This window comes from Gorilla gorilla, chromosome 1 (genome assembly GCF_029281585.2).
Source record: "Gorilla gorilla gorilla isolate KB3781 chromosome 1, NHGRI_mGorGor1-v2.1_pri, whole genome shotgun sequence".
NCBI lineage: Eukaryota > Metazoa > Chordata > Mammalia > Primates > Hominidae > Gorilla > Gorilla gorilla.
The window spans coordinates 155411807-155439699 of NC_073224.2; the positions used below are offsets into that span (position 1 = coordinate 155411807).

The 27893-nt window shown below is 38.6% G+C and overlaps 2 protein-coding genes across 3 annotated transcripts in view; one reads left to right on the forward strand and one right to left on the reverse strand.

Moving 5' to 3' along the window:
* Positions 1 to 27775, forward strand: CTBS (chitobiase). Of its 2 annotated transcripts, none has more exons than XM_063697464.1 (7): positions 1 to 92; positions 11924 to 12062; positions 12506 to 12714; positions 16632 to 16803; positions 18813 to 18910; positions 19231 to 19392; positions 27112 to 27775. In XM_063697464.1, the coding sequence occupies exons 1-7, from the start codon at positions 27 to 29 to the stop codon at positions 27310 to 27312; spliced, it is 1047 nt and encodes a 348-aa protein (XP_063553534.1). In that variant the 5' UTR covers positions 1 to 26; the 3' UTR covers positions 27313 to 27775. The 2 variants fall into 2 exon arrangements, with proteins under 2 accessions (XP_063553534.1, XP_004026102.1); XM_004026053.5 differs by lacking the exon at positions 1 to 92 and adding an exon at positions 8161 to 8401.
* Positions 15537 to 27893, reverse strand: part of SPATA1 (spermatogenesis associated 1) — a 56889-nt gene continuing 44532 nt past the window's right edge. The window contains exon 13 of the mRNA XM_055380474.2: positions 15537 to 16783. The gene's annotated coding sequence lies outside the window, so the exon portion shown is untranslated. The remainder of the gene's footprint in view (positions 16784 to 27893) is intronic.

A 27893-nucleotide genomic window follows, 5' to 3' on the forward strand; every position in this document is an offset into this window, starting at 1 on the left:
TTTTCTTCTAGGATCCACTGGTGTTGATGAATGGAGTAATCCACAAGCCAGAGGATCTGGTGGAAACATCGGTGCTCACACATCACATTCCGGTAGGAAAACGCAGTGCTCCACATGAATTTGTAATCCATGAGTTTGGACCTCTGAGCTAACTTTATTTAAATTTATTTTGTCTTTATTTTGTTTTTTACTGGGAAATCACAAAACATATTTAACTGGATATTTGGTAATGTGAAAATAATGTCATCCCATCAATTTTAAGGTTTTCTAACATCCCATTTTGAGATTTGGAAAAGAATGACCTTAAATGTGCCAAACCCAATACATTTTGAATTTCAAAAATCTTTAAATTTTACAAAAAGTAAAAACTTATTAAGCACTTATTGTGTGCCAAGCACTGTGTTGAGTCTGGGGGATACTAAGCAAGTGGTTGTAAATCACCGTCTGGGTTCTTGCAGGCTTCTGGGATGAGGAGACAGCTGATAGGTGAAAAGGCCACCTGGCTTTCCTCACTCCCTGAGCCTCTATCTACCCCGGCAGCTGGGCTTCCTTAACTCTCATGCGTTATGCTCAGTTCTGTCCTAGGCAGTGGAAGAAATCCTTCCTAGGCAAGGTGCATAAGAAGGTCTTGAGGCCGGGCGCGGTGGCTCACGCCTGTAATCCCAGCACTTTGGGAGGCCGAGGTGGGCGGATCACGAGGTCAGGAGATCGAGACCACGGTGAAACCCCATCTCTACTAAAAATACAAAAAATTAGCCGGGCGCAGTGGCGGGCGCCTGTAGTCCCAGCTACTCGGGAGGCTGAGGCAGGAGAATGGCGTGAACCCGGGAGGCGGAGCTTGCAGTGAGCCGAGATTGCACCACTGCACTCCAGCCTGGGCGACAGAGCGAAACTCCGTCTCAAAAAAAAAAAAAAAAAAAGAAGGTCTTGATGTCATGAACACTTAGGCATAGGATTCAGCCAGTGTTGCTCCTCCATTATCATGTCAGCATTGCCACTTTTTTCACTCTGACCCGCTTTGTTAGCATTCCTGATACTATTTTCCATTCCTTAAGCCATTATTTCTGAAATTAATTTTCTGAATTGTTCCTCAGGAGTTGGGCTTCCTGACCCCTGTAACCCACTGTCCCAGGGGACTGAATCTCTCACAGCTCCTGTCTGAGGTCCCAGTGCTTTTCATCCTCAAACTTTTCGTTGGTCAAATGCCACTAATTGGCCAGCTGCAGTGGCTCATATCTAGTGTTTTGGGAGGATGAGGATGGAGGATTGCTTGAGGCCAGGAGGAATTTGACACCAGCCTGGGAAACATAGTGAGACCTCCATCTCTACAAAACAAAATAAAAATTACACTAACTTTCTACCCCACTCCTACTGGGATGGTCATCTGAGATCTTGGTCCTATTTAGACTACATATAAAGGGCTTGATTCTTGCTTGTTTTTTCTTATCTTATAGAGCTCACTCTTAGACCACACTGACACCTCCACATCTGCACTCATGTCCCCATGTAGCAATTTCATTCAGCAGGAATGTTTTTACCCTCTTAGTGGCAGGTAGAGGGATAGGTGCTGGGGATAAAACTGCACCGGGATCATCTCTGCTCTCAAGCAGTGCACAGGCTAGTGGAGAAGACAGACAACATCATTGCTTTCTTTGATTATTCTTTCCTCCAACCCCCACATCTACCACATCAACGAGTCTTCCCACCTGTTCCTACAGAAGATATTCTTTATCAGCCAACATATCCAGATGACAACTGCTGCCAGCCTGGTTTGAGCCACCTTGAAATCTCATGGGAACGCTGAGAAATAATCAAAATATTTAACAACTGCTAATGGCACAGCATGGTGCCAACCAACTGCATCCAGTCAGCAAATGTTGGCCATAAAGAATCCAGGCCACAGTACCAGTATTTGCCAGCTAAATATTAGCCCTGCATCTGCACTCCAATAGCTTATCTGGTCTCTTCCACAAGCCTCTCTGTAATCATCTTTCATACACCAGTCAGAATGATCTTTTAAAAATGTAAATCAGACTAAGCTACTTCCCTGCTTAAAACCTTCCAAAGATTTTCTTCCCATTTCTCTCAGAAAAGAAAAATATAAAAAAAAATTATAAATAAATGTTTAAAAATGTACTTAGGTCTTCTTTAACGTCTTTCAGTAAGTTTTAGGATTTTCTCCATAAACATTTGCACAGATAGACATGTCATATTTGTCCCTAAGTTCCACATATATTTAGCTATTATAAATAGTATCTTTTTAATATTAATTTTATTTCGGTTTGTAGTGCATTTGATTTAGGTTGACTTAATATATAGCGACCTTGCTAAACTCTTACATCTAGTAATTTATTAAGGATTCTTTTATCTTTTAGATTTTTTATGTAGTTATTTTTATCTTTGGTGAATAATGACTATTTCTTTCTTTTCAATGTTTATGCCTTTTCTTTCTTTCACTTGTGTTCACTGGTAAGTACAATACTGATTAGAAGTGGTGATAATGAGAACCTTTACTTGTTCTTGATTTTAAGGGGAATGCTATTATGATATCCCCATTGAGTATGATGTTTACAAAATGATTTGGGTTCTTTTTCTATTGTTCCTTCTATTCTCAATTTACTAAGAATTTTTTTGGTGAACCAATACTGAATTTTATCTAATGCCTTTTCTGCATTTAAGGGATACCATGTTTCTATGTGGAGCACATACATTCATTCATTTCCATGAAGCAGAGCTGCTGGTTCATAGAGGATGTGTATCTTAAAGTTCAGTAAATAATGCCAAACTACTTTTCAAAATGATTATTTTATACTCTACCATCAGCCATGTATAAAGTTTCTGTTGTTTCACATCCTTGTCAATAGCTGGTATTACCAGTCTTTTTAATTTTAGCCATGCCAATGAGTATGTAGTGGTATCTAATTGTGGTTTTAGTTCACATTTCCCTGGTTACCAAGATTAAGCATCTTTTCATATGTTTATTGAACATACAGATATCCTCTTTTGTAAAGTGTTCTGATTTCCTAGCCATTTTCCTCTAGATTGTTTACTTTTTTCTTTGAATTTATATGAGTTCTTTATATATTCTTCACACCAGTCCATTGTTGGTTATACATTTTACAAATAATACCTTGTTCCATACTGTGGCTTTTTACTCTCTTGTGTTTTCTGATAAACAGTTCTTAAATATTGAGTAGCCAAATGTATTGATTTTTTCCCTTTGTAGTTAATAGTTTTCGGGCTTCATGTAAGGGTTTATTCTCTAGAGATCATGAAATACTCTCTATATTATTTTCTGATAACTTTGTTGTTTTGCCTTTTACATTTAAGTCTAGAAATCACCTAGAGTTGTTCGTATATGGTGTGAGGTAGAGGTCAAGTTTCAGGTTTTTTCCATATTAATATCCAGTTGTCACAACATTATCTTTTTTCTGCTGCTCTGCAGTGATTCCTTTGTCATTAATCAAGTGTATACACATGGATCTTTTGTGAGTTCTCTACTCTGTGCCATTGGTTCATTTGTTTATCCTTGTACCAATAGTGAGTGGAATTTATTACTTAATCTTTTTAAGTCTTGAGAATATGTAGAAGACTTCCCACCTTGTTCTTGAGCAATGTCACAACTATTTTTATATTTTCTTATATATTTTAGAATCAGCTTATCAAATTCCACCAAAACTAAACAGAAAAAAGAAAAATGAAATAACAATCCTCCTCCCCCAACAAATATTTCATGTTTTATTTGCTTACATCTTCTAACATTTCACTAATGTTTTATACTTTATTGAATATATACTTTTCTATGTAGAGGTCTTACATTCTTGCACATTATATTTATTCCTAAATTTTTTATATTTTATGTAGCTATTGTATATTTGTTATTTGCTCTATGGCATGCTACCATGAATCAATGGATCAACTAGATGGACATAAAGTGTTAGAATTGTGAATTTTTTTTTTTTTTTTTGACAGAGTCTCACTTTGTCACTCAGGCTGGAGTGCAGTGGCATGATCTGGGCTCACAGCACCCTCTGCCTCCCGGGTTCAAGCAATTCTCCTGCATCAGCCTCCCAAGCAGCTGGGATTACAGGCATGCACCACCACACCCAGCTAATTTTTGTATTTTTAGTAGAGATGGGGTTTCCCCATATTGGCCAGGCTGGTCACGAACTCCTGACCTTGTGATCCACCCGCCTCTGCCTCCCAAAGTGCTGGGATTACAGGTGTGAGCCACCACGCCCGGCCCACATGAATGGTTTTAATAAAGCATTTAATTAGATATGGTTAAGTTGTCAAAAACAAACATTTCTGCTTGGCTTAAAAATGTTATAACACAGGGTTGGATGCAGTGGCTCATGCCTGTAATTCCAGCACATTGGAAGGCCAAGACAGAAGGACTCCTTGAGCACAGGAGTTCCAGACCAGCCTGAGCAACATAGCAAAACCTCACCTCTACTAAAATAAATAAATAAATACATAAAAGCCAGGCATGATGGCATGTACCTGTAGTCCTAGCTACTCAGGAGGCTGAGGTGCGAGGATTGCTGGACCCCAGGAGATGGAGGCTGCTGTGAGCTTGATCAAGTCACTGCACTCTAGCCTGGGTGACAGAGACCCTGTCTGGAAAAAAAAAGTGATAACACAAAACTTGCATATGAATGTTTATAGCAGCTTTATTCATAATTTTCAAAACTTGAAAGCAACCAAGATGTCCTTCAGTAGGTGAATGGATATTGACATCAGGGGTTTTTCTGGACAAATCATACACCCAGATCACCCTACAGTGAAATTCAAAAAAGTGATAACACAAAATCCATTCAGTAGGTGAATAGATACATCAGGGGTTTTCTGGACAAATCATACACCCAGATCACCCTACAGTGAAATTCAAAGTTAAAAGCACCAGCTATCTACTTGGAGCTTCCTCTCTTTGTACTTTTTAATTTTTACTTTTAATCATGGACAGCAACCAAGAAAATCCAATAATGTAGAAGGAAGAGACCCAAACAACAGACAAAGGAATATGGAGGAAGCAGATGCTGCAGGATTGGATTAACTGTAGTACGTCCAAACAATGAAGTATTATTCAGTGCTAAAAAGAAATGAGCAATCAAGCCATGAAGGGACATGGAGGAACCATAAATGTGTATTACTAAGTGAAGGAAGCCAATCTGAAAAGCTATATACTGTAAGATTCCAACTATGTGACATTCTGGAAAAGGCAAAACTATGGAGACAGTGTAAAAATCTGTGGATGCCAGTGGTTAGCGAGGAGAGAGGAATGAATAGGTAGAGCACAGATAATTTTGAGGGCAGTGAAACTATTCTGTATGATACTATAATGCTGGATACACATCATTATACATTTGTCAAAACCCATAGAATGTACAGCACCAATATAAAATTCAATACAAATATGTAGGAATTCCTCATTTGGTTAGTATGCAGAAAAGAGTTACCATAACAGGCCTAAGACTGCTATCTTTAGAAAGGCCTGCTTCCTAAAGGTTGGCCTGTAGGTGGATTTGGGAGTGTTCCTGCTGTTCCCTGAGTCTCTAGTGAGCTTCCATGGCAGACAGCCCTTCACACATGTTACAACGTGATGCTTGTGCTTGGCTTCCTCCTGTCTTTTTCTTGTGCACTTTTCCCTTTGCTGCTTTTGCTTCATATTCTTCTGCTGTAATAAATCTTAACTGTGAGTACAACTGAGTCCTATGAGTTCTTTTAGTGCATCACTGAACCTGGAGGTGAACTTAGGGATCCCTAACACAGGTAGATATGTGTTTTCTTCTGTGTCACAGAATACAGTCTGATTCTATGAGTCAGAAGGCTCTTTTCCTTGAAAACTCGATTCAGTGCAACCATTCATGTTAAAAACACAGTTACATTTCAGTATCATGAGGGATTGGTTCCAGGACTCCCAGATACCAAAATCCATGGATGCTCAAGTCCCTTATATAAAATGGCATAATCTATGCACATCCTCCTGTACTTTAAATAATCTCTAGATTAATTATAATAATACAATGTAATGCTATGTTGACAGTGCTCTTGCCGTATTTTTATTTGCATTTTTAAATTGCTGTATTATTTGTTATTTTTAAATACTGTTATCTGACATTAGTTAAAACCATGGACGTGGAACCTCTGGTTTTGGAGGTTCAATTGTACTTTTTTTTTTTTTTTTTGAGACAGGATCTTGTTTTGTCACCCAGGCTGGAGTGCAGTGGCATGATCATAGTTCACTTCAGCCTCAACCTCCCGGCTTCAAGCAATCCTCTAATCTCAGCCTCCCGAGCAGCTGGGACTACAAGCTTTTACCACCACACTGGCACACAGGGCTAATTTTTTGCTTTTTATTTTTTGTAGAGACAGGGTCTATGTTCCCCAGCTGGTCTCAAACTCCTGCCCTCAAGTAATCCTCCTGCCTTGGCCTGCCAAAGTTATGCAATTGCAGGTGTGAGCCACAGTGCCTGGCCCAGCTTTTCATTCTGAAAACGCGTATTCTTCAGTCCTGGAGCCTTGATAATTACTTATTTCTTCTCTTTTTTTTTTTTTTTTTTGAGACAGAGTCTCACTCTGTTGCTGAGGCTGGAGTGCAGTGGTGTGATCTCTGCAACCTCCACCTCCCAGGTTCAAGCGATTCTCCTGCCTCAGCCTTCCCAGTAGCTGGGATTACAGGTGTCTGCCGCGATGCCCAGATAATTTTTGTATTTTTAGTACAGATGGGGTTTCACAATGTTGGCCAGGCTGGTCTCAAACTCCTGAGCTCAAGTGATCTGCCCACCTCGGCCTCCCACAGTGCTGGGATTACAAGCATGAACCACTGTGCCCAGCCCAAATTACTTATTTCTTCTTATTTGTACTACGCTGCTTCTCAAGCACCCTTAAGAATTATTTATTTCATCCCCTCTGTACTGCGTTTTCCAATTTTCTTATCTTTCAGAGTTTTTGCTCTACATTCCTCAGTGTTATCTTCTACTAATAGTTTTTTCACTTCTTTCTTATTTCTAGTAACTTTTAAAAATCCCCTACCCCCTTTATTGCACCCTGTTGTGGCTTCATCTTCTCTTATTTTTCTGGGGCTATTATGAGAATTTTTAAAAGTGTTCTCCCTGCAGCATCTGCTTCCTCCATATTCCTTGGTCTGTTGTTTGGGTCCCTTCTTTCTACATTATTGGATTTTTTTGGTTGCTGTCCATGATTAAAAGTAAAAATTAAAAAGTACAAAGAGAGGAAGCTCCAAGTAGATAGCTGGTGCTTTTAACTTTGAATTTCACTGTAGGGTGATCTGGGTGTATGATTTGTCCAGAAAACCCGATGTCAGTATCTTTGCTCAGCCTCTTAGGTTAATCAGATAGCGAGGGGTTTCAGTTTTCAGTAGGCATAAAGCCACTTATTCTCCGTTTTAGGTGGAATACCCACTCAGCAGAGAATTTATCCCCTTCAGGGAATTCAGCCGGGGTGGGAGCCTGTGGGTGGGAAAGAGGGGCAGCTGCCCAGAGACATGAAGCTGGAAAAAGGATCTAGCGATCAGAGTCCTTGAGCAGCCTTCGACTAATCTCCCCCTTTTCCGATTTACCTCTCATACTCATACTTGTGCTCTCCAGCTTCCAACATTTTGTTGCTGTTATCTCTTTGTCCTTGTGTTTACGTTGTTAAACTTGATTTTTAACAGGAGAGTAGGCAAAATTAGATGCTTGAATTCAAACCACGATCTTAACTAAGACCTGATATCCGTAAGAAAAAATTTTTGGTATTCCAGCTTTCTTTTGAGTAGCAAAAGAAAAACAAAGTCTTTGGGCCACTCCAACCATGTTACTCAGTAGGCCCTTCCAAAGACACCCACTTCTCCATTTTGGGGATCCCCTTGTACCTTCAGACTCCACAAGGAGTACACGACCAGCCACGACAAAACGAGATGCAGACTATTGGGAGGACTATAAACGGTAGGGGTGATACCCATTTGAGTCCACGAACGGCCCTCTCGGCGCCGCAGACACTGGCTGTCCCCCGAGACGCTCCAGCAGCCACTTAACTTCACCCACCTGTAGCGCCCGGGGGCGCTCGAAGCCCGACCTCCCACGCCCGCCCCGGAGCCCCGCCCCTCAGCCCCGCCCCTCCCCGCCCCTCCCGACTCTCCCCGCCCCTTCTGCCCCGACGCGCAGCAGGCCCCGCCCACCCAGGCGATAGGAACCCACTCCGGCCCGCTACAGCTGCTGCCATGTCCCGGCCGCAGCTTCGACGCTGGCGCCTCGTCTCTAGCCCGCCGAGCGGCGTCCCGGGTCTAGCGCTGCTGGCGCTGCTGGCGCTGCTGGCGCTGCGGCTCGCGGCCGGGACCGACTGCCCATGCCCGGAGCCTGAGCTCTGCCGCCCAATTCGCCACCATCCAGATTTCGAGGTCAGCGCCTTCCTCTGCTCCTCTAGGTCTGGGCTTCAGGGCACGAAGAGAAGTTAGGGTAGAACGGAGCCCCAAGGAGAGGTGCCGTGGGCGCCGAAACCAGCTTTGCCCACTCGATGAGGGCCTTCCTGTTTACGGATCCTTCAATTTATAGATGAGGAAGCTCGGGCTCAGAGAAGTTGAGTAACTCCTCAGGCCTCACAGCCTGTAAGTGCCTGCGTAGGCAGGCGAGTGTTCAAACCAGATCTGCCTCCTAAGGCAAGCTCCTTTCATTCCCCTGCTGTGCCTCTGCGGAAGCACTCTGGGTGTAAAAAGCAAACAAGGTAGGATAATCCATTTCTGTTTCCAAGGAACGAGGATTTCGTTTGAAAGAATCTCAGCACTCCAACAGTACATTAGAATGCAGAGTATTTTGCTTACCTTTAGTTTTCTATACCTGCTAGCCCTTTCCTTTAAAGTACCTCAAAACCACCCATGAAGAGTGGTAAAAAAAAATAGCTTTCAGTACATTTTCCTTCTATCTACATAACAATTTGTAAGGCTTCTGGCAACTTTAATCAAACACCTTCTGGAGCAATATTAAAACCACCTGACTGCCCACTTCGATGACTGAAAGCAGGAATTGGATGACATCAGGAAGGTCCAAAGGCTTAATCCAAAGAACGATTCTTTTGTAGAAATAGGCATGATTCCTAGTTCTTAATCTAGTACATTAATCTGAGGCAGAACACTTAGATGCCAGTAAAAAAGTGTATATACATGACTTAGGAGAAGAAATAAAAATGGTGAAAGTGTTTATGGAGAACCTGCCTAGTGTGGAAACCTAACATCTTATTAAAAGAAAGATTTCAGACAAAGTAGGATAACCTTTTTTATTTGAGCAAAGAACAACTTATGAATCGGCAGTACTTAAACCAGAAGGGGTTCAGAGAGGTCTGCTTTAGTAGCATGGACTTTTATAGGCTGAACAGGGAAGCAAAGGAAAATAATTACTTGGTTGGCTATGACTGTTTGCCTTATTTAGCTATGACTTGGTGGAAAATTACTAGTTAGAGGTTAGTTGGCAGTTTCTGATAGGTTAAGCTTAAGTTTCCTTTCACTGTTGACCTTGGGCTGGAGTTTGCTTAAGCAGGAAATCCAAGGCAGTTGGAGCTGTTTCAGCATAATGGCCTCCCAATTAAAATGTTTTATACAATCTGAGGCCCAGCGCGGTGGTAGAGGCAGTGGGGACAGTAGCTGTAAAAGTTAAACCAGACATTTCTTAATTTTCTCAATCTCTTTTTGAGATTGAGCAGCACTTTGTGAGGCCAAGGTGGGTGGATCACTTGAGGTCAGGAATTCGAGAACAGCCTGGCCAACAAGGTGAAACCCCGTCTCTACTAAAAATACAAAAATTAGCTGGGCGTGGTGGCGGGCACATGTAATCCGAACTACTTGGGAGGCTGAGGCAGGAGAATCGCTTGAACCTGGGAGGCGGAGCGGGAGGCGGAAGGTTGCAGTTAGCCAAGATCACGCCACTGCACTCCAGCCTGGGCGACAGAGCAAGACTATGTCTCAAAAAAGAAAAAAAAAAAAAACCTGAAAGATTTATTGTAGTACCCAATACTTAGTGGGTTAGGCAATATCTGTGGGCACTTTGAAAACCAACTATTCAAAGAAGCAAAATTATGCTTATTTGTATCTTCATGGTAAATGGTCTTTTTCTCTACTGGCGTTTTCTATGTTTTTCAAACACAAAAACTAGACTACATGGCATTTTCACCTTATATTTTCAATTAGTTCACCCAGCTTTTTTTTTTTTTAAGGGTATCTGTTATATCACAGGCTCTTAGTATTTTTTAAACAAATAGAATCTTAATTATCAGAACTAAAATAGAAGTTTTGATAGAAATATGAGTCAGAAAACAATGGGCCACTTAATTTCACATTATGAATTTTTATTATTTCAGTGGGCAATTGCTTAGCAGAAAAAATGAGTTATGCATAATTCCGAAAAGTTAAAAAAAATTAAAAAAAATTAAGAAATGCCTGGTTTAACTTTTACAGCTACTATCCCCACAGCCTCTCCCTCATTCATTCCCCTCACAAGGACCCAGTGATCTCTTTTGTAATGCATATCCCCTGAATTAAAACTCTAATTGATTCCCACTGATCCCAAGATAAAATACAACATCTTCAGTGGTCTTGGAAGTCCTACTTAATCTTTCCACTACCGACTTTAAAGGTTTTATCCAGTTCCACATACTTGCAGGATTTCTGTGCTCTACCTACATTGACCTTTTTCAGTTCCAGAATCTCAGAATTCTCCTGAGGTGTAGCGACCTTTGGGCTTTCCCTTCCCTCAGTTGAGAATGCAATCTTTTGTCCATAGGTACATCTCTTCCATCATTCTGCTGATTTCAGCCCTCTCCGAAAGTGTGTAGTCCTCAGAAAAGTTTTCGTGCTCCATCTGGCTAGCAGGTCCCCTTTATATGCTGGCATGGCCCCCTGTAACCCCTACAGTGCTTAATACCATTGTAATTAAGTAGTTAACTCCTTACTGGACCTGGTCTCTCTCATTAATCTTTATCTCCTTAGAGCCTAGCAAAATACTCTCCTTGCACCTTATTGGAAATTCAGTAAATATTTGCCAAATCAATGAATTAATGCCTTGGAATAAAATAAAAATAATCAGTGAGGCTTCTGTGCTTCTTGAATTAACTGTGGGAAGAAAATATCAGAGAAACACAACATCAGGTGCCTTAGAATTTGACCTAGGTACTATTCTAAGATGCTAGCTTCACCAAACAAACAAACAAAAAACAGTAAATGTAGTATTTATGGCTCCATCCGCAGTAGCCAGAAACTTGAGTATTATCAAACTTCTCTCCTTTGATTACTCATTCGATTAGTCACAAAGTCCTGTCAATTTTGCCTCCTTAGGATCTTCCAGATCTGTTCACTTAACTCCACTGCTCCACAATTTTAGTTGAGGTCACCATCATCTCTTACTTGGATTCCTCCAACAGTTTCTGTATTCTGCCTCCAGTTTTGGTGTCTCTTTAATCCTTTTCCCACTGCAGCTGAAAATATTTTTCTAAAATGCATACCTTCCCCTTTTAAAAATGCTTTTATTCTCTCCCTTTACCTCAGGATAAACAAGGTAGTACTAACTTCTCAACAGAGCTTATGAGGCCTTTCATGATTTAATCCATGCCTACCACTCTCTGGTCCTTCACTAATGCTCTCTCCCCAAATTCTAGACGTCGGCCATACTAAATATTTAGTTATGCAACCACCATGTTGTCTCTGCCTCCAGGCCTTGGCACTTGCCACTCTTCCTTCCTGGCCCATCCTTCCCCTCTTTCCCAGCCTGGCTAATTACCCCTGCCACCAATTATCTTGGGACCCCTATGTCTTATGCACTTGTACTCTCACTGCCACCATAGTGTTTGGTGTATGGTGATGTTTGATGAACGGTATTTTGGACGGTCAGCATAATATTCTTGGTTTAAATGATGGTGCTCATCCTTGTTCTGGCAGGTCTTTGTGTTTGATGTTGGACAGAAAACTTGGAAATCTTATGATTGGTCACAGATTACAACTGTGGCAACATTTGGAAAATATGACTCAGAACTTATGTGCTATGCTCATTCAAAAGGAGCCAGAGTAGTACTTAAAGGTATGTTGTTTCCAGATCTATGTGTCCAGCAATTGGGAAATTTATCTGTATCACTTGCTATAGTCCCGACTTTCCAAAAAATTCCTTTTATGTTTATCTGTTTTTGTTAGGATCCTATAATTAATCTTAGATACTGTGTAATTCATTTCACAAACACAGATCTTTTTAAAAGAATTAAACCACTGTATGGTTTTGAGCAAAATGTTAACTGCCAAATTAGCCTTATGACCTTTACTTAATCATAGTCCACAATTTCTGTTTCTAACTTCAGAACAATTTTACTAATGATTTATAATGGTTATTTTGGAGATTCATGAGTAATGGCTTTCTGTTACTTTGGTATATTCTTTCTCCATTTGGAAAACTTCAGTTAAGGGCTTAGTCTTCCAATATAATGAAATGTTTTTGCATACATGTTCAAAAGATATATACTTCTTCCACAGGAGATGTATCCTTAAAGGATATCATTGATCCTGCTTTCAGAGCATCCTGGATAGCTCAAAAACTTAATTTGGCCAAAACACAATATATGGATGGAATTAATATAGATATAGAGCAAGAAGTTAATTGTTTATCACCTGAATATGATGCATTAACTGCTTTAGTCAAAGAAACTACAGACTCTTTCCATCGTGAAATTGAGGGATCACAGGTAAAAACTCATTTATTTTTTGGAAACCTCATATTTTCCATATCAGAATATACTCATGAGGGTATAACTAATATAATCTTTGTTTTATAGTAATGCAATGGGAAAGAGTTTCGGCACTTATTTCCTAAAAAATTTTTCTGGAGCCTTTGGTGTTCTTATTTAAGGAATTTTAAAGCACTAAATCTATTCTCTATTCACATCAAAATACAACACTGGGATTACCCCACTACTTGCCTTGTAGCACAGTTAGAAGTGTTAGGCAATGGGAGAACAAAAATCAAGGGGGGGCCTAACCAGCTTTTACCAATGCAGGACAGAAACAACCCAGGAGTAGAGGTAGTTCTGGGGAAGTGTATCACTTGCTCCACAGTCTCTGAATTACTTGCACCCAAGGCCCAGTAAAGCTTAAAGGACTAACTACACAGAACTGTGACAGCTATAACAATAGGCAGTGTGCTTCCCCACTGCCATAATGAACATGATTAGAGCAGAAGGTAACAACACAAGCTATCTTGCCAGACAACAGATGGGTAACAGAGGATAATGTGAACCCAGATCAGTGATCCTCAAACTTGGCCACATATCAAAATAACCATAGGTCTTAAGAAAAAGTAAACATGTGTTTACTTTTCCACACACATGCACACTGTGAACTCACTCCCAGAAATGATTTTTCAAAAGGTTTTGGGTAATCCCAGAGCCCACAATTTTAAAAAAGTTTCATTGGTGATTATAGTTAAGAAGTAATAGGCTAGACAATGAGTTTTTTTGAAGACGGGGTGCAGCTCCTTGATATCTAACAGAATGCTTAAAAATGTATTCCAGTATAGAGCATTATGAGTATTGTAAACCAGTGATTCCTAAACCTGTCTCAGAATTACCTGAGAGTGCTTGTTTAAAATATCCTGAGTGTATTAGTTTGTTCTCACATTGCTATAAAGAAATACCTGAGACTGGGTAATTTATAAAGACAATAGGTTTAATTGGCTCACGGTTCTGCAGGCTATACAGGAAGCATAATGCTGACATCTGCTTGGCTTTTGGGAGGCCTCAGGAAAACTTACAGTCATGGTGGAAGGCAAAGTGGGATCAGCACTTCAAACAGCCAGAGAAGGAGAAAGAGAGAGGGTGGGGAGGTGCCACACACTTTTAAACAATCAGATCTCGTGAGAACTCTATCACAAGAACAGCACTGGAGGGGGGAAATCTGCCCCTGTAATCCAGTTACCTCCTACCAGGCCCTACCTCCAACATTGGGGATTACGATTCAACATGAGATTTGGGCGGGGACACAGATCCAAACCATATCACTGAGATTGACTCAGTAGGTCTGGGATAGAGCTTAGAGAACTGTATTTTTGCCAAGTGTCCTAGGTGATTCTGGTAGAGTTGGTCATCATGAATTTGAAAATTACAGGTAAAATAATTTGAGAATTACTGGTAAAATAATAAGCAATATGAGGACTGACATTTCTGTGGTTTTATGCAAATAGGGAAGATCTGTCAGTATGGAATTCAACTTGTCAGGAGAGTACAATGTAGATTAAGAATAGCAAATAGCTGGCATACAGGCCACAATACCCCTTCTCCTCCTCACACATTTTGGCCTCAGAAACTTTTCCTTCATTCTCTAGATAGTGATTACTAATAGGTTAGAATTGATGTGTGGAATATATGGGAAACAACCTATTTGACAATCCTGATTAAGCTGTAGTGAAAGAGCAGAGAGGAAGAGATTGAGCAAAATCCTTGCAGTAGGAATATCTCTTTCTGTCTCTTGAGAGGTGAGGAGAACAATTTGGGCTACATGTCAAGTTCATGTTAGGTGAATTAGTGGGAGGGACAGTTGCAAAGGTAGGCCAGATTGTGGAAGATCCAGAATGTCAGGCTGAGGACTGTGCATTTTATTCTGTGTGTAATGGGTTATGTGTGTAAAATAGTGTTTGGGGAAACTATTCTGTAGGAGTATGTAAAACTAGATGAGAAAGGAAGATGAGTAAGGACTGCTAACTGAACAATACAGTATCAAGGGATTTAGTTTGGATTTGGATGATGACATAATCCTAAATCAGCAAGTGTACAATAAATACATATTAAATGAATTAATTAATGGAAAGGAAGGGGCAGAACAACTGTGAGATGCCACCCAAAGGGAGACGTGAGGTTAGATTTTGGAAGTAAGGGAAGAAAGAATTAGAAAATGGCCCCAAAGTTTTTAAACTGGTAACCAACAAAAAATGACTAGATAATCTAGAGGGGGGAATGAGTTTTGGGAATAAGATAATAACTTTAGTTTACAGAATTGTGGTCACAGAATTAAAGAGCTACAAATAAATGCCTTGAAGAGTTCTTTCCACACCCTCATTTTTATAGGTGGGAAAAATTCAGATGCTTTAATTGACTTAGCAGTGATACAGACCTAACTATAAGACAGCTGACACTAGCACCCAAGTCTTTTGCTTTCTTGTCTAATATAATAATAGTACCATCTCAAAAATATGAGATTAACTGTGAGAGAAAATCCTGGTGAAAACACTCTTACAAAATGGATTTGAAATTTACTTGCTTAGAGGTAGTCATTTATTTTTCTCTATTACTATAATATACCTCTCATTTTGTAATAAGAGGCAGTGATAAAATAGGAACAGATATGTAATAATTTTATTTCATAACTTATTTTGTTGGAAAACTACTGAGCAAAGCTTATAATTGTAAAGTGCTAATATTCAGGGAATTATAAAGGGAACTTTGAAGAAGTCCTAAAAAGAGTTTTGCTAGAATAAATTGTTCAAAGTATAAAAATGTTACCTAAAGTATCTCAGTTTTTAAAATAATCAGTGTTTATTGAGTGCCTAATTAAGGGGGGAAAACAACCTTTAATGAAGTTTTAGAACATTTGTACACGTATAAAATAAGGCTAATTAATATTTGGTTAAGGCAATAAACATAAAGAGACACATTCTTGTTGAAGGCTGGCTCACTATTCAGAATGAAAGATAAGGCTGGGTGTGGTGGCTCACGCCTGTAAGCACTTTGGGAGGCTGAGGTCGGCAGATCAGCTGAGGTCAGGAGTTTGAGACCAGCCTGGGCAACATGGCAAAACCCTGTCTCTACTAAAAATACAAAAAAATTAGCTGGGCGTGGTGGCGCATGCCTGTAATCCCAGCTATGTGGGAGGCTGAGGCAGGAGAATCACTTGAACCCAGGAGGCAGAGGTTGCAGTGAGCTGAGATTGCGCCACTGCACTCCACCCTGGGTGACAGACCAAGACTCCATCCCCCCAAAAAAAGAAAGATAATACTCAAAATTTATTTGAATATTTCCATAAAATAAGATCATTTAAATGATTTATTCAACATTTTGACTTGATTAATCTATACCTGTAGGCCGTAAGACACCACTATTATCTTAACTGTAATATTGGGCCAAATCTACCATATAAGGTGATTGTGAATCGGGCTGAAACTCCTAACCCAGTCAGGTTGTGCCAACAGGTGACATATTTAACCTGCACAATATTTTAAAAACTTTTGTATTTGAATTCTTTTAGGGTGCCTTTACTCTCTAGTTGCTCAGGGGCATCACCATACCCTGTTGTCATTATACCTGCTTCTTTTAATCAGCTGAGGTACCAGCCTAGCATTTGAAGACATTTTGAGTTTGAAGGCCATCTTCTATATAGTGTCTTGCTCCTGGTCATTGTATGTCCAAATATATGTCTGACTCAGTCAAGTGTAAGCAAAAAATATTTCTTAGAATGGTTCAAGTTCTATGTGTGTCAAACCCTACATTCATATACTGTAAGCAGTTCCTTTTCCTTGTGTAGTATAAGGTAAAAAATATATATAATTTTAAAACTCTGACATAATATGCACACTTGATCATATTACATAAAATAGTAAGATTTTTTTCCACAGGTAACCTTTGATGTAGCTTGGTCTCCAAAGAACATAGACAGAAGATGCTATAATTATACTGGAATCGCAGATGCTTGTGACTTCCTCTTTGTGATGTCTTATGATGAACAAAGTCAGATCTGGTCAGAATGTATTGCAGCAGCCAATGCTCCCTATAATCAGACATTAACTGGTAAGACTCTAAACATGGTCATTTATTAATAATATTAATAATATTCTATAAATCAAAATATTAAGATGTTTTTAGTATTTCTAAGTTATATGTATACGTTTTTCAATTGTAAGGCTTGCTTCAAACATGTAAAAATCACTTAATTGAAAGCTTTAAAGTTTACAAAAAGTTTTAAAGTTTTGATTTTCACTTAATTCTTCCAACAATCTTGTGGTATAGGTATATTTCTAGATGAGATAAAAAGAATTAACTGCTCATGACTGCATAACTATTAAGTATTATATAGTTGGGGCTTAATCAGGTATTCTCATTTCTGGTCTGATATTCTTGTCATGAAATCACATGCTTATCTAGAATTTGACAGGATATTTTTGTTGAAATAACCAGTGTTAAATAATAGCAAAGATAGATATGGTTGGGCACCTTCATTGCATGATTAATAGGATAGGCATTAACTTCTTTTAGTATCTGTGATAAATTAAAAAGTATATTCCTATTAGAATTTGAGTACTTTTGACCTGTCATTCATATGATGTAGGCTTTGCATTATCCTCTTCAAAGTTTGGATTGGTTTGTATTCCATCAGTCAACTAAATAAAAGATTGCTTGTTCTTTTGTTTTTTTTTTTCAATTTTTATTTTTTTGAGCAGGATCTCACTCCATCACCCAGGCTGGAGTGCAGTGGCATGATCAGGGCTCACTGCAGCCTCAACCTCACAAGCTCAGCCTTAGCCTCCTGAGTAGCTGGGACTACGGGTGCATGCCACCATGCCCAGCTAATATTTTCATTTTTTTCTTTTTCTGAGACAGTCTTGCTTTGTTGCCCAGGCTGGAGTGCAGTGGCACTATGATAGCCCACTGTAACCTCAACCTCCTGGGCTTAAGTGATCCCCCAACCTCAGCCCCCTGAGTAGCTGGATATACAGGCATGCACCACCATGCCCAGCTAATTTACAAAAGATTTTTTTTTTAAGGAGATGGAGTCATACTATGTTGCCCAGGCTGGCCGCAAGTGATCCTCCCACCTCAGCCTCCCAAAGAGCTTCAATTACAGGCATGAGCCATTGTGCCTAGCCACATACCTATTTAAAGTTGAAAAATAACTTATTCTGTTAAAATTACGAAGTAATTATTAATTGAGGGTTCCCAAACTGTGTTTCAGGAAAGACATTATAATTATGTTCTATCAATAAAAGGTTCAAGCCTTGGGAGGCTGAGGTGGGAAGATCACATGAGGCCAGAAGTTCAAGCCAGCCTGAGCAACATAGGGATACTCTGTATCATAAATAAATCAACAACCAAACTAAATAAACCAATATGTTTGGGAACTGATACATACCCCACCCCATTTTTGGTTATTTAATAGTACATAATAACATTAAAGGCTCTAAAAAGTAATAAAGTTATTTAGCTGAACATTCTAGGTAATCTGTGAATATGTCTTGGTGGAAAAACATGTTTTGCAGCATTGGGCAAGAAAAGGACTGATAGTTCCAGGGATTTGTTCATTTTTCTCTTTGTTTCCTCCCACTATAGATGACACATTTCTTATCCCCAGCTTACTTACAGAATATTTGCAAAACATGGAACACTTGTACTTTGTAAGAAACTCTGAGACCATCACTGCTAGAAAGTTAAGATTTATAAAACTTTTTTGAAACTTTAGAATCTAGAGTATCAAGTATATCATGTCTTAGAATTAATAGATATAATTAGCATACTTTCCTGAAATGTGTCATTCTTCCTAGAATTAGATTTTGTGAATATTTTATTTCAGTATGATCTTAATTGTTTTGAATGTTTTCTCCTATTCAAAGAGAAATGGTTTAGAAAGCAAGATATAGAATTTATGGTTCTTAAGGGATGTTTTATAACATATTAAACACTATTACTCTTTTTTATAAATGTACTTGTTTTTACAAACAGATTCTGAACGGTTGCATAGCTTGTATGAACACATTGACATATGAAGAGAAACAAATATGCTTTTTCTCTCCCTGCTTGACTAGGATATAATGACTACATCAAGATGAGCATTAATCCTAAGAAACTTGTAATGGGTGTTCCTTGGTATGGTTATGATTATACCTGCCTGAATCTGTCTGAGGTAGGAACAGTCATTTGTTACATAATTTTTATTATCTATTATACTTTTTAGAGTCTCTCTGTTTTCATTAGAAATATATAAACTTTAGAATTTCTGAAATATAGTTTGAGATAAAAATTATTTATTTTTACTTAATTCTATGAAAGCTTATGATTATCATACATTTTCATTTAATAATGAAATTTATTTTAACCTTTTTTCTGTATAGTCAGGTTTTCTATGGTATATGTTTTATTTCTAAATAATTTATATATTTTTGGTTTGGCTTGTAAGAATTGCATAATTGATAATATATAACATGAGCACTTTTGCATTTCTAGGATCATGTTTGTACCATTGCAAAAGTCCCTTTCCGGGGGGCTCCTTGTAGTGACGCTGCAGGACATCAGGTGCCCTACAAAACGATCATGAAGCAAATAAATAGTTCTATTTCTGGAAACCTATGGGATAAAGATCAGCAGGCTCCTTATTATAACTATAAAGTAAGACTTTTCGTAAGTTATGAGCATTTATTCTATTAGTTTTTGTAATTATTTTCATAATTAGATGTTTGATATCAAGAATTTCTATCAGTTTTCTTTTAGGGCATAACATGCAGACTGCTATTTACATGAGTAAACTTGTCTTTGAATCTGTAATCAGGAACTTTAGTTCCCTGGCGAGCAATTGGAGTTTTGCTAATAGTGAATCTACTCTGCTTGGGCCACTTGTCATTTAGATGATGCCATAAAAATGTGCATATCACAAACAGGATTTCTGTAACAGTTGACAATTATGTTAGGATGACTGTTGATTTTGAATCGGTTTTGGGCCAAAATAGGTTACTATCTCTGAAAGCCTCCATTTCAAAGTGGCCTACAGATTCTGATGAGACTTACATAGGGAGGAATGAGGCTGAGAACAGAAGAGGTGTCATAATCGACTTTACAATGGAAAAACTATCATTTTCAATTTATTTTATAATTAAATTATAAAGCAATGTCAAAACTTACAAAAATATTACATAAAGGAAACCTGAAGAAATACACTAAGTGATTAGCAATTCTGTCAAGTAGTGTTTAATAGGAATTGCTATACCAAAATGGCAAAGAAAAGTTATAGTTTTCATAATTTACCTTTAACATTATAAAGGCTCTTCCACAGCTCAAAAATCTAAGTACAAATCCTCTTTGAATTTATTTCAGATTATGTTACTTTAAAAGGAGTACTAAAATGATATAAATGAAGTTCAGCAAGGATTTATATTCTTAATTAATGGTCTGGTACCCATTTATAAAAAAATGACTGCAAACACACTACATGTCATAAATTATAATTGATATACATGTGTATGCCTCCACAGAGAGCTTTAGTGTAGAGCTTTCTAAACTTTGGAACTGAAAGTATATACCTATTAGTGAAACTAGAGTGTATTGTAATCTTATCTTTCCTAAACAGTGTTTATATTAGTCTGTCCTGGGAACTGTTAATATTACACACACGGATGCACATGTGTGCAAAATATACACATGTGTGCCATGGCCAAATATATTTAGAAAAACACTATATACTGTACGCCCCTCTTGGAGATTTATAACAACAATTATATTAATGGGTTTGAGAAGTGCTGTAATACATAAGGCAGTTTAATTGTTTGACATATAATCTTGTTTCACAGCATTCTTAGAAACATGGAGTTCTTAGAAACAGTGTTTCATGGATATGGTTTGTTAAAAGTTATGGTATCCAATTACATATACAGGCATACCTTAGAGATATTGCAGAGTCAGTTCTAGACCACCACAATAAAGTAAATATAGCAATAAAGCAAGTGACATGAATTTTTTGTTTCCCTGTGCATATAAAAGTTATGTTTATACTATACTGTAGTCTGTTAAGTGTGTAATAGCATTATGTCTAAAAAAAGTACATACCTTAATTTAAAAATACTTTATTGCTAAAAAAAATGATAACGATCATCTGAGCCTTTAGCAAGTTATAACCTGCTTGCTGGAAGAGTGTCTTGCCTTGTCATTGATGGCTGCTGACTGATCAGGGTGGTGGTTGCTGAAGGTTGGGGTGGCTATGGCAATTTCTTAAAATAAGACAACAGTGAAGTTTGCCACGTCAATTGACTCTTCCTTTCACGAAAGATTTCTGTGTAAAACGTGATGCTATTTGATTGCATTTTACCCACAGTAGAACTTCTTTCAAAATTGGAGTCAACCCCATCAAACCCTGCTGCTGCTTTATTAATAAGTTTATAGAATATTCTAAATCCTTTGCTGTTATTTGAACAATGTTCACAGCATTTTACCAGGAATAGATTCCATTCTCAAGAAACCACTTTCTTTGCGTATTCATAAGAAGTAGCTCCTCATCTATTCAAATTTTATCATGAGATTGTAGCAATTTAGTCACATATTTAGGATTCACCTCCAATTCTAATTCTCTTGCTGTTTCCACTACCTCTACAGTTACTTCCTTCACTGAAGTCTTGAACCCCTCAATGTCATCCATGAGGGTTGTAACCCACTTCTTCCAAACTCCTGTTAATGTTGATATTTTGACCTCCTCCCATGCGTGAATCATGAATGTTCTTAATGGCATCTAGAATGGTGAATCCTTTCCAAAAAGCTTTCAGTTTAGTTTGGCCAGATCCATGAAAGGAGTTACTGTCTTTGGCTGCTACAGCCTTACAAAATCTATTTCTTAATTAATAAGAGTTAAAAGTTGAAATTACTCCTTGTTTCATGGGCTGCAGAATGGATGTTGTGTTAGCAGGCATGAAAATAACATTCATCTTGTGTTCTCCATCAGAGCTCTTGGGTGACCAAGTGCATTGTCAATGAGCAGTAATATTTTGAAAGAAATCTCTTTTTTTTCTTAGTACATCTCAGCAGTGGGCTTAAGATATTCAGTAAACAGATGTGCTGTGAGCCAGCCTTTGTTATTCCATTTATAGATCACAGGCAGAGTCAATTTAGCATAATTCTTAAGTGCCATAGGATTTTTGGAATGGTAAATGAACACTGGCTTCAACTTAAAGTTACCACCCTCATTAGTCCCTAACAAGAGAATCAGCCTGAACTTTGAGCTTTAAAGCCAGGTATTGACTTCTCCTGTCTAGCTAGCAAAGTCTTAAATGGCATCATCTTCTTCCAATATAAGATTTATTTGAAGAAAGGGATCTCTGCCTTTTAAAATGTGTTTGATCATAATTTTACCCGACATGGGAGGTTTCAGAATGAAAACCCAAAGATACAGGAAAAACTGTCCATTTTTGTGCTTAGGTTCAACGAAGTATGGACAGCTATGTAGAACTGTGATCAGAATAAAGGGCATGAGCTAATGCAAACAGACTGAGTGGGAAAACTCAGCAAGGACTGTCTGTTCAGATTTTTCTTGGCCTCTCTGTGAAGGATTTCTTCTCATGGGTATGGGGTAGGACCTCTCTGGAATGAGGGTCTTAATTTCTTTATGGCCAGCTATTACACAGAAAGGTGGTGGTGGGAAAGGTTAGAGTAACATTTTTAGACTTTATGGCTGGTTTTGGGGAAAAGAGGCTCTGGTTTCTATGACCCATTTTAGGGAAGAGGGATTCTAGTTTCTCTTTCTTTCTTTCTTTCCTTTCTTTCTTTCCTTTTTTTCTTTCTTTTTTTTTTTTTTTGAGACAGAGTCTTGCTCTGTCGCCCAGGCTGTAGTGCAGTGGCGCCCTCTGGGTTCACTGCACCCTCTGCCTCCTGGGTTCAAGCAATTCTACTCCTCAGCTTCCCCCATAGGTGGGATTACAGGTGCCCACCACTATGCCGGGCTAATTTTTATATTTTTAGTAGAGATGGAGTTTCACTATGTAGGTCAGTCTGGTCTCAAACTCCTGACCTCAAGTGATCCGCCTACCTTGGCCTCCCAAAGGCCTGAGATTACACGCATGGGCCACTGCACCTGGCCAACACATTGTTTAAGGTCTTAGAATTCAGGAAACATTTTGGTGAGCCTTGAAGGCCATTTAATGTCACTTTAGAAAACAATCTAATTATAACTGTTTTCTTTCTCTTTTTTATTCATTGCAAAATTCCCATTGTAAGGTTATTAGTCTAATTTCAATATCATTATTAAGTCTTTTTTTTCTGAGATGGAGTATCGCTCCATCACCCAGGCAGGAGTGCAGTGGCACAATCTCAGTTCACTGCAACCTCTGCCTCCTAGGTGTAAGTGAGTCTCGTGCCTTAGCCTCCCAAGTGTCTGGGGTTATAGGGATGCCCTACCATGCCCGGCTAATTTTTTGTATTTTTAGTAGAGATGTGGTTTCACCATGTTGGCCAGGCTGGTTTGAAACTCCTGACTTCAAGTGATCCTCCCATCCGGCCTTCCAAAGTGTTGGCATTACAGGTGTGAGCTACCGCGCCTAGCCAAATATTGTTATTAAGTCTTATATGGGCAGTTCATGGTGCCCACAAACAATTACAATAGTAGCATCAAAGACCACTGATTGCAGATCATCATAACAGATATAATAATAATAATGAAAAAGTTTGGAATATTTTAAGAATTGCCAAAATGTGACACAGAGACACAAAATGAGCACTTGCTGTTGGAAAAATGGCACCAGTAGACTTGTTCAATAGAGTTGCCATAAACCTTCAATTTGCAAAAAATTTAATGTCTGCAAAGCACAATAAAGCAAAGTACAATAAAATGAGGTATGCCTGTAATTTAAAAATATGTAACATAGAATCTTAGGACAGTATATACTACCATATACTGTTTCTTTGTAATCCTGACCTTAGTAATCTGTGGCTTGTTTTTTCGTTAATGAATGTGAAAATGCAGGAACACATTCTTCTTTTTTTTTTAGACGAGGTTTTGCTCTGTCACCCAGGATGGAATGCAGTGGCACAATCATGGCTCACTGCAGCCTTGACCTCTTGGGCTCAAGCAATCCTCCTGCCTCAGCCTACCAAGTAGCTAGGACCATAGGCGTGTGCCATCATGCCAGGCTGATTTTTTTACTTTTTGTAGAGACAGGGTCTTTCTATATTGCCCAGGCTGGTCTTGAACTCCTGGCCTCAAGTGATTCTCCCACCTTGGCCTCCCAAAATGCTGGGATTACAGGTGTGAGCCACTGCACTTGGCCTCTTTTTTTTTTTTTTTAATTAAAAAAAAGTTTAATGGCAGGCAAAAATTATCTGTATTTATGGTGTAGAAGATGATGTTTTGATATATCTATACATTGTGAAATGGCTAAATCAAGTTATTTAACATATGTATTACCTCACATACCATTTTTTAAATGGTAAGAACACTTAAAATCCATTCTCTTAGGAATTTTCAACATAATACATTGTTATTAACTATAGTTACCACGGGATACAGTAGATTTCTTGTATTTATTGTTCCTAATTGAAAATTTGTGTCTTTTGAAATATCTATTCTTCCCACCCCCAGCCTCTGGTAACCACCTTTTTACTCTGTTTCTATGAAGAAACACATTCTTTAGGTCTTAGAATTCAGGAAACATTTTGGTGAGCATTGAAGGCCATTTAATGCCACTTTAGAAAAAAATCTAGTTATAACTGTTTCCTTCCTCTTTTTTTTTTTTTTGAGATGGAGTCTCACTATGTTGCCCACGCTGGTGTGCAATGGCGCGATCTTGGCTCACTGCAAGCTCCGCCTCCCGGGTTCACGCCATTCTCCTGCCTCAGCCTCCCAAGTAGCTGGGACTACAGGCGCCCGCCACCAAGCCTGTTAGCCAGGATGGTCTTGATCTCCTGACCTCATGATCTGCCCACCTTGGCCTCCCAAAGGGCTGGGATTATAGGTGTGAGCCACCGCGCCCAGCCTCCTTCCTCTTTTTTTTTTTTTTTTTTTTTGAGATGGAGTTTTGTTCTTTTCGCCCAGGCTGGAGTGCAGTGGCACGATCTCGGCTGACTGTGCCCTCCGCCTCCTGGGTTCAAGCAATTCTCCTGCCTCAGCGTCCTGAGTAGCTGGGATTACAGGCATGCATCACCACACCCAGCTAATTTTTGTATTTGTAGTAGAGACAGGGTTTCACCATTTTGGCCAGGCTGGTCTTGAACTCCTGACCTCAGGTGATTCACCCATCTTGGCCTCCCAAAATGCTGGGATTACAGGCATAAACCATCGCGCCTGGCCCCCTCTTTTTTATTAATTACAAAATTCTATAGCAACATGAATCAAGTTTCTGTTTTATTTGAAGAGAATCACTCTATTGGGCTGTTTCAGCAATAGCAGCTCATCTTGGACTCAATATTCTGGAAAGCAAATATGCCTTAACCATGCATAAATTAGTCTTACATGTGCTTAGTTTTTGCCCTTTGATCCTTTACAATTTTGAGACATTTGAATTTCTTAATAATATCAAAAAGGCTCAAAGTACTAGCTAGAATGATGGCAAAATTCAAAGGTATATGTCTTTGGATTTGCCCCTGAATCTTCAATAATCTGTCATATTTAAGTACTTAAGTATTAAGTATTTAAGTAAGTTCTACAAGTTGCCTTTTAATAATGAATCACAACTATTACTAGGGCATGCATGGCTTTGTCTAGTTCTAAAAATGTTAAAGAATGGAATATAAGATATAGACTGAGATATGCTTGATTTTACAATTAGTCTACCATATTTAAATATGCCGCAGTGTATTCATTTACCAGGTGAATTATTTTCCTTCAAAGTGGTCTTTTTTTTTGAGATGGAGTCTTGCTCTGTCTCCAGGCTGGAGTGCAGTGGCGTGATCTCAGCTTACTGCAACCTCTGTCTCCTGGGTTCAAGCAATTCTCCTGCCTCAGCCTCCAGAGTAGCTGGGACTACAGGCATGCACCACCAAGCCCAGCTAATTTTTTTGTATTTTTAGTAGAGATGGGGTTTCACCATGTTGGCTAGGATGGTCTCAATCTCTCGACCTCATGATCTGCCTGCCTCGGCCTCCCAAAGTGCTGGTATTACAGGCATGAGCCACCGTGCCCGGCCCCAAAGTGGTCATCTTAAGAGACTATTCTAATTCCAGGAGTGCTGCTGTAAATATTACTGGCATTAATTCAGAAATGCCTTTAAGGAGTTTCCTAGATGTATATAAAAATAAGTAAATTATTTTTAGTCACAGGTCTTTCTATTTTTTATCTCCTATCTTTTTCACCTTCCTTTGCACTTTGTCCTAGATCTGCTCCTTTCCCTTTTCGTTTGTCTCTTATCCAATAGCTCATGTGCTGCCTGAGAGAGACTGTGTTAGTACTAGATAGAGGTAGTTGATTCTGGGCAGAAGGACTTTTTAGGGTGGAAGGTGAACATAAGACCAGAATCTAATTTATGGCTCATAATCAGGTGTATGTTAAGTCACCAATGAAGTGCAGACCTAACAGACTCTGAGAATGTATCTGTAAGACCTAGAAAAGGATGTACTTTTCTCCTCCATTGCCATTACCTTTTGATTTGGCTGATTCATCATAAACAAAATCTTCTGTAGACCTCCTAGCTAGGCACACTTCTAGCAACTACAGAGAATACAAAAAAGCACATAAACTGGTTTTAGAGGACCAGAGCATTGATTCCCCTTAACTTTGGTTGCACACCAGCATTATCTAATGAAACATTAAAACACCAAACAAATATATGCCCTAGCATTAACCCTGGAGAATTCTGATTCAATAGGTTTCATGTGGTGTGGGACCCAGGAATCTGTATTTTAAAAGCTCCGCAAGTGATTCAGATGTACGTCTTGGCTAATAATCACTGGCTAAGGGCAAGGAAAGAATCTTAGGACATGAAAAGGAGCTCAAGTAGAATCTATTAGGAGGCTCGTTTCTGTAATCTTTGCCATTGTTAAAAGTGCCATAAGCAATAATACCTAGAAAGTACAGATGTTCCTTGATTTATGATTGTATTGTGTCCTAATAAACCCATAAACATATGATAAGTTGAAAATGAACGAAATACCCTGATAAGTCCATCGTAAAGTCTAAAAATTGTAAGTTGAACCATTGTAAGTCGGGGACCATTTGTATCAAATATAGAACCATGGAATTATAGAATAGGAAAGTGTCATGCCCTAAAATTTTTATTTCATTGTATCCTTTTTGAATAACTGGATTTAGGAAACTTTTTTCCCTCTTACTGTACTGTATACTTCTTTTATTTTTCCCTTTCCTATGGTGCTGAATTGTACTAAATACTTTAAAATCTCCATTTTAATTTATTGATATAGGATCCTGGTGGCCACTTTCATCAAGTATGGTATGATAACCCTCAGAGTATTTCTTTAAAGGCAACATATATACAAAACTATCACTTACGGGGCATTGGCATGTGGAATGCAAACTGTCTTGACTACTCTGGAGATGCTGTAGCCAAACAGCAAACTGAAGAAATGTGGGAAGTCTTAAAGCCAAAGCTGTTACAGAGATGAACATCTTTTGTCAAACCATTAAGAGTTAGAAAAATGATCTGTATAAACAGATCTAGTTTCTTGCATTTTTATTATGTTGCTATATACTTTTGTTATCCGTATACTAAAAAAATAAAGAATAAATAAATGTTTTGATTGTTTGAATTTGAAAAATACACACAAATGTCCTCAGTATCCAGGAACATAAAGGCAAGAAGCAAGTCAACTTACCTATTAAATATTCCTCTATTAGATGTTTCAACACTATAATTTAATTGGGAAAAATTGCTTTCAGAATTTTATTATGCCATATTTCCCTTCATTATAGTAAAATATATGCTCACGAATCAATGCTGATTTTTAAAATATGTATAATCTGAAGTGGAAATTGTTTGCTTAGAGTTTTTAAAAACCTAGTCTTTGAAAAGCAGTTTGTACTATACTTTTCCCCCAACCCTCCAATAAATCTTAAATTTAAAACCTACAATGCAGTGTCTCCTCTTTAGGTTCATCAAACTGATGAAAATAATTTTTCTGCTTCCTGACTCCATATAGTATTTATATTCTCTGAGGTACTTGAACTAAACCTTTGGACAGTGAGT

Bases quoted from the DNA above. Each gene is read 5' to 3' on its own strand.
- CTBS (XM_004026053.5), top strand. From the start codon at position 8,225: ATGTCCCGGCCGCAGCTTCGACGCTGGCGCCTCGTCTCTAGCCCGCCG. The intron at 16,804-18,812 runs GTAAGACTCTAA...CTGCTTGACTAG, and splicing joins CTATAATCAGACATTAACTG to GATATAATGACTACATCAAG. The intron at 19,393-27,111 runs GTAAGACTTTTC...TTATTGATATAG, and splicing joins CTCCTTATTATAACTATAAA to GATCCTGGTGGCCACTTTCA.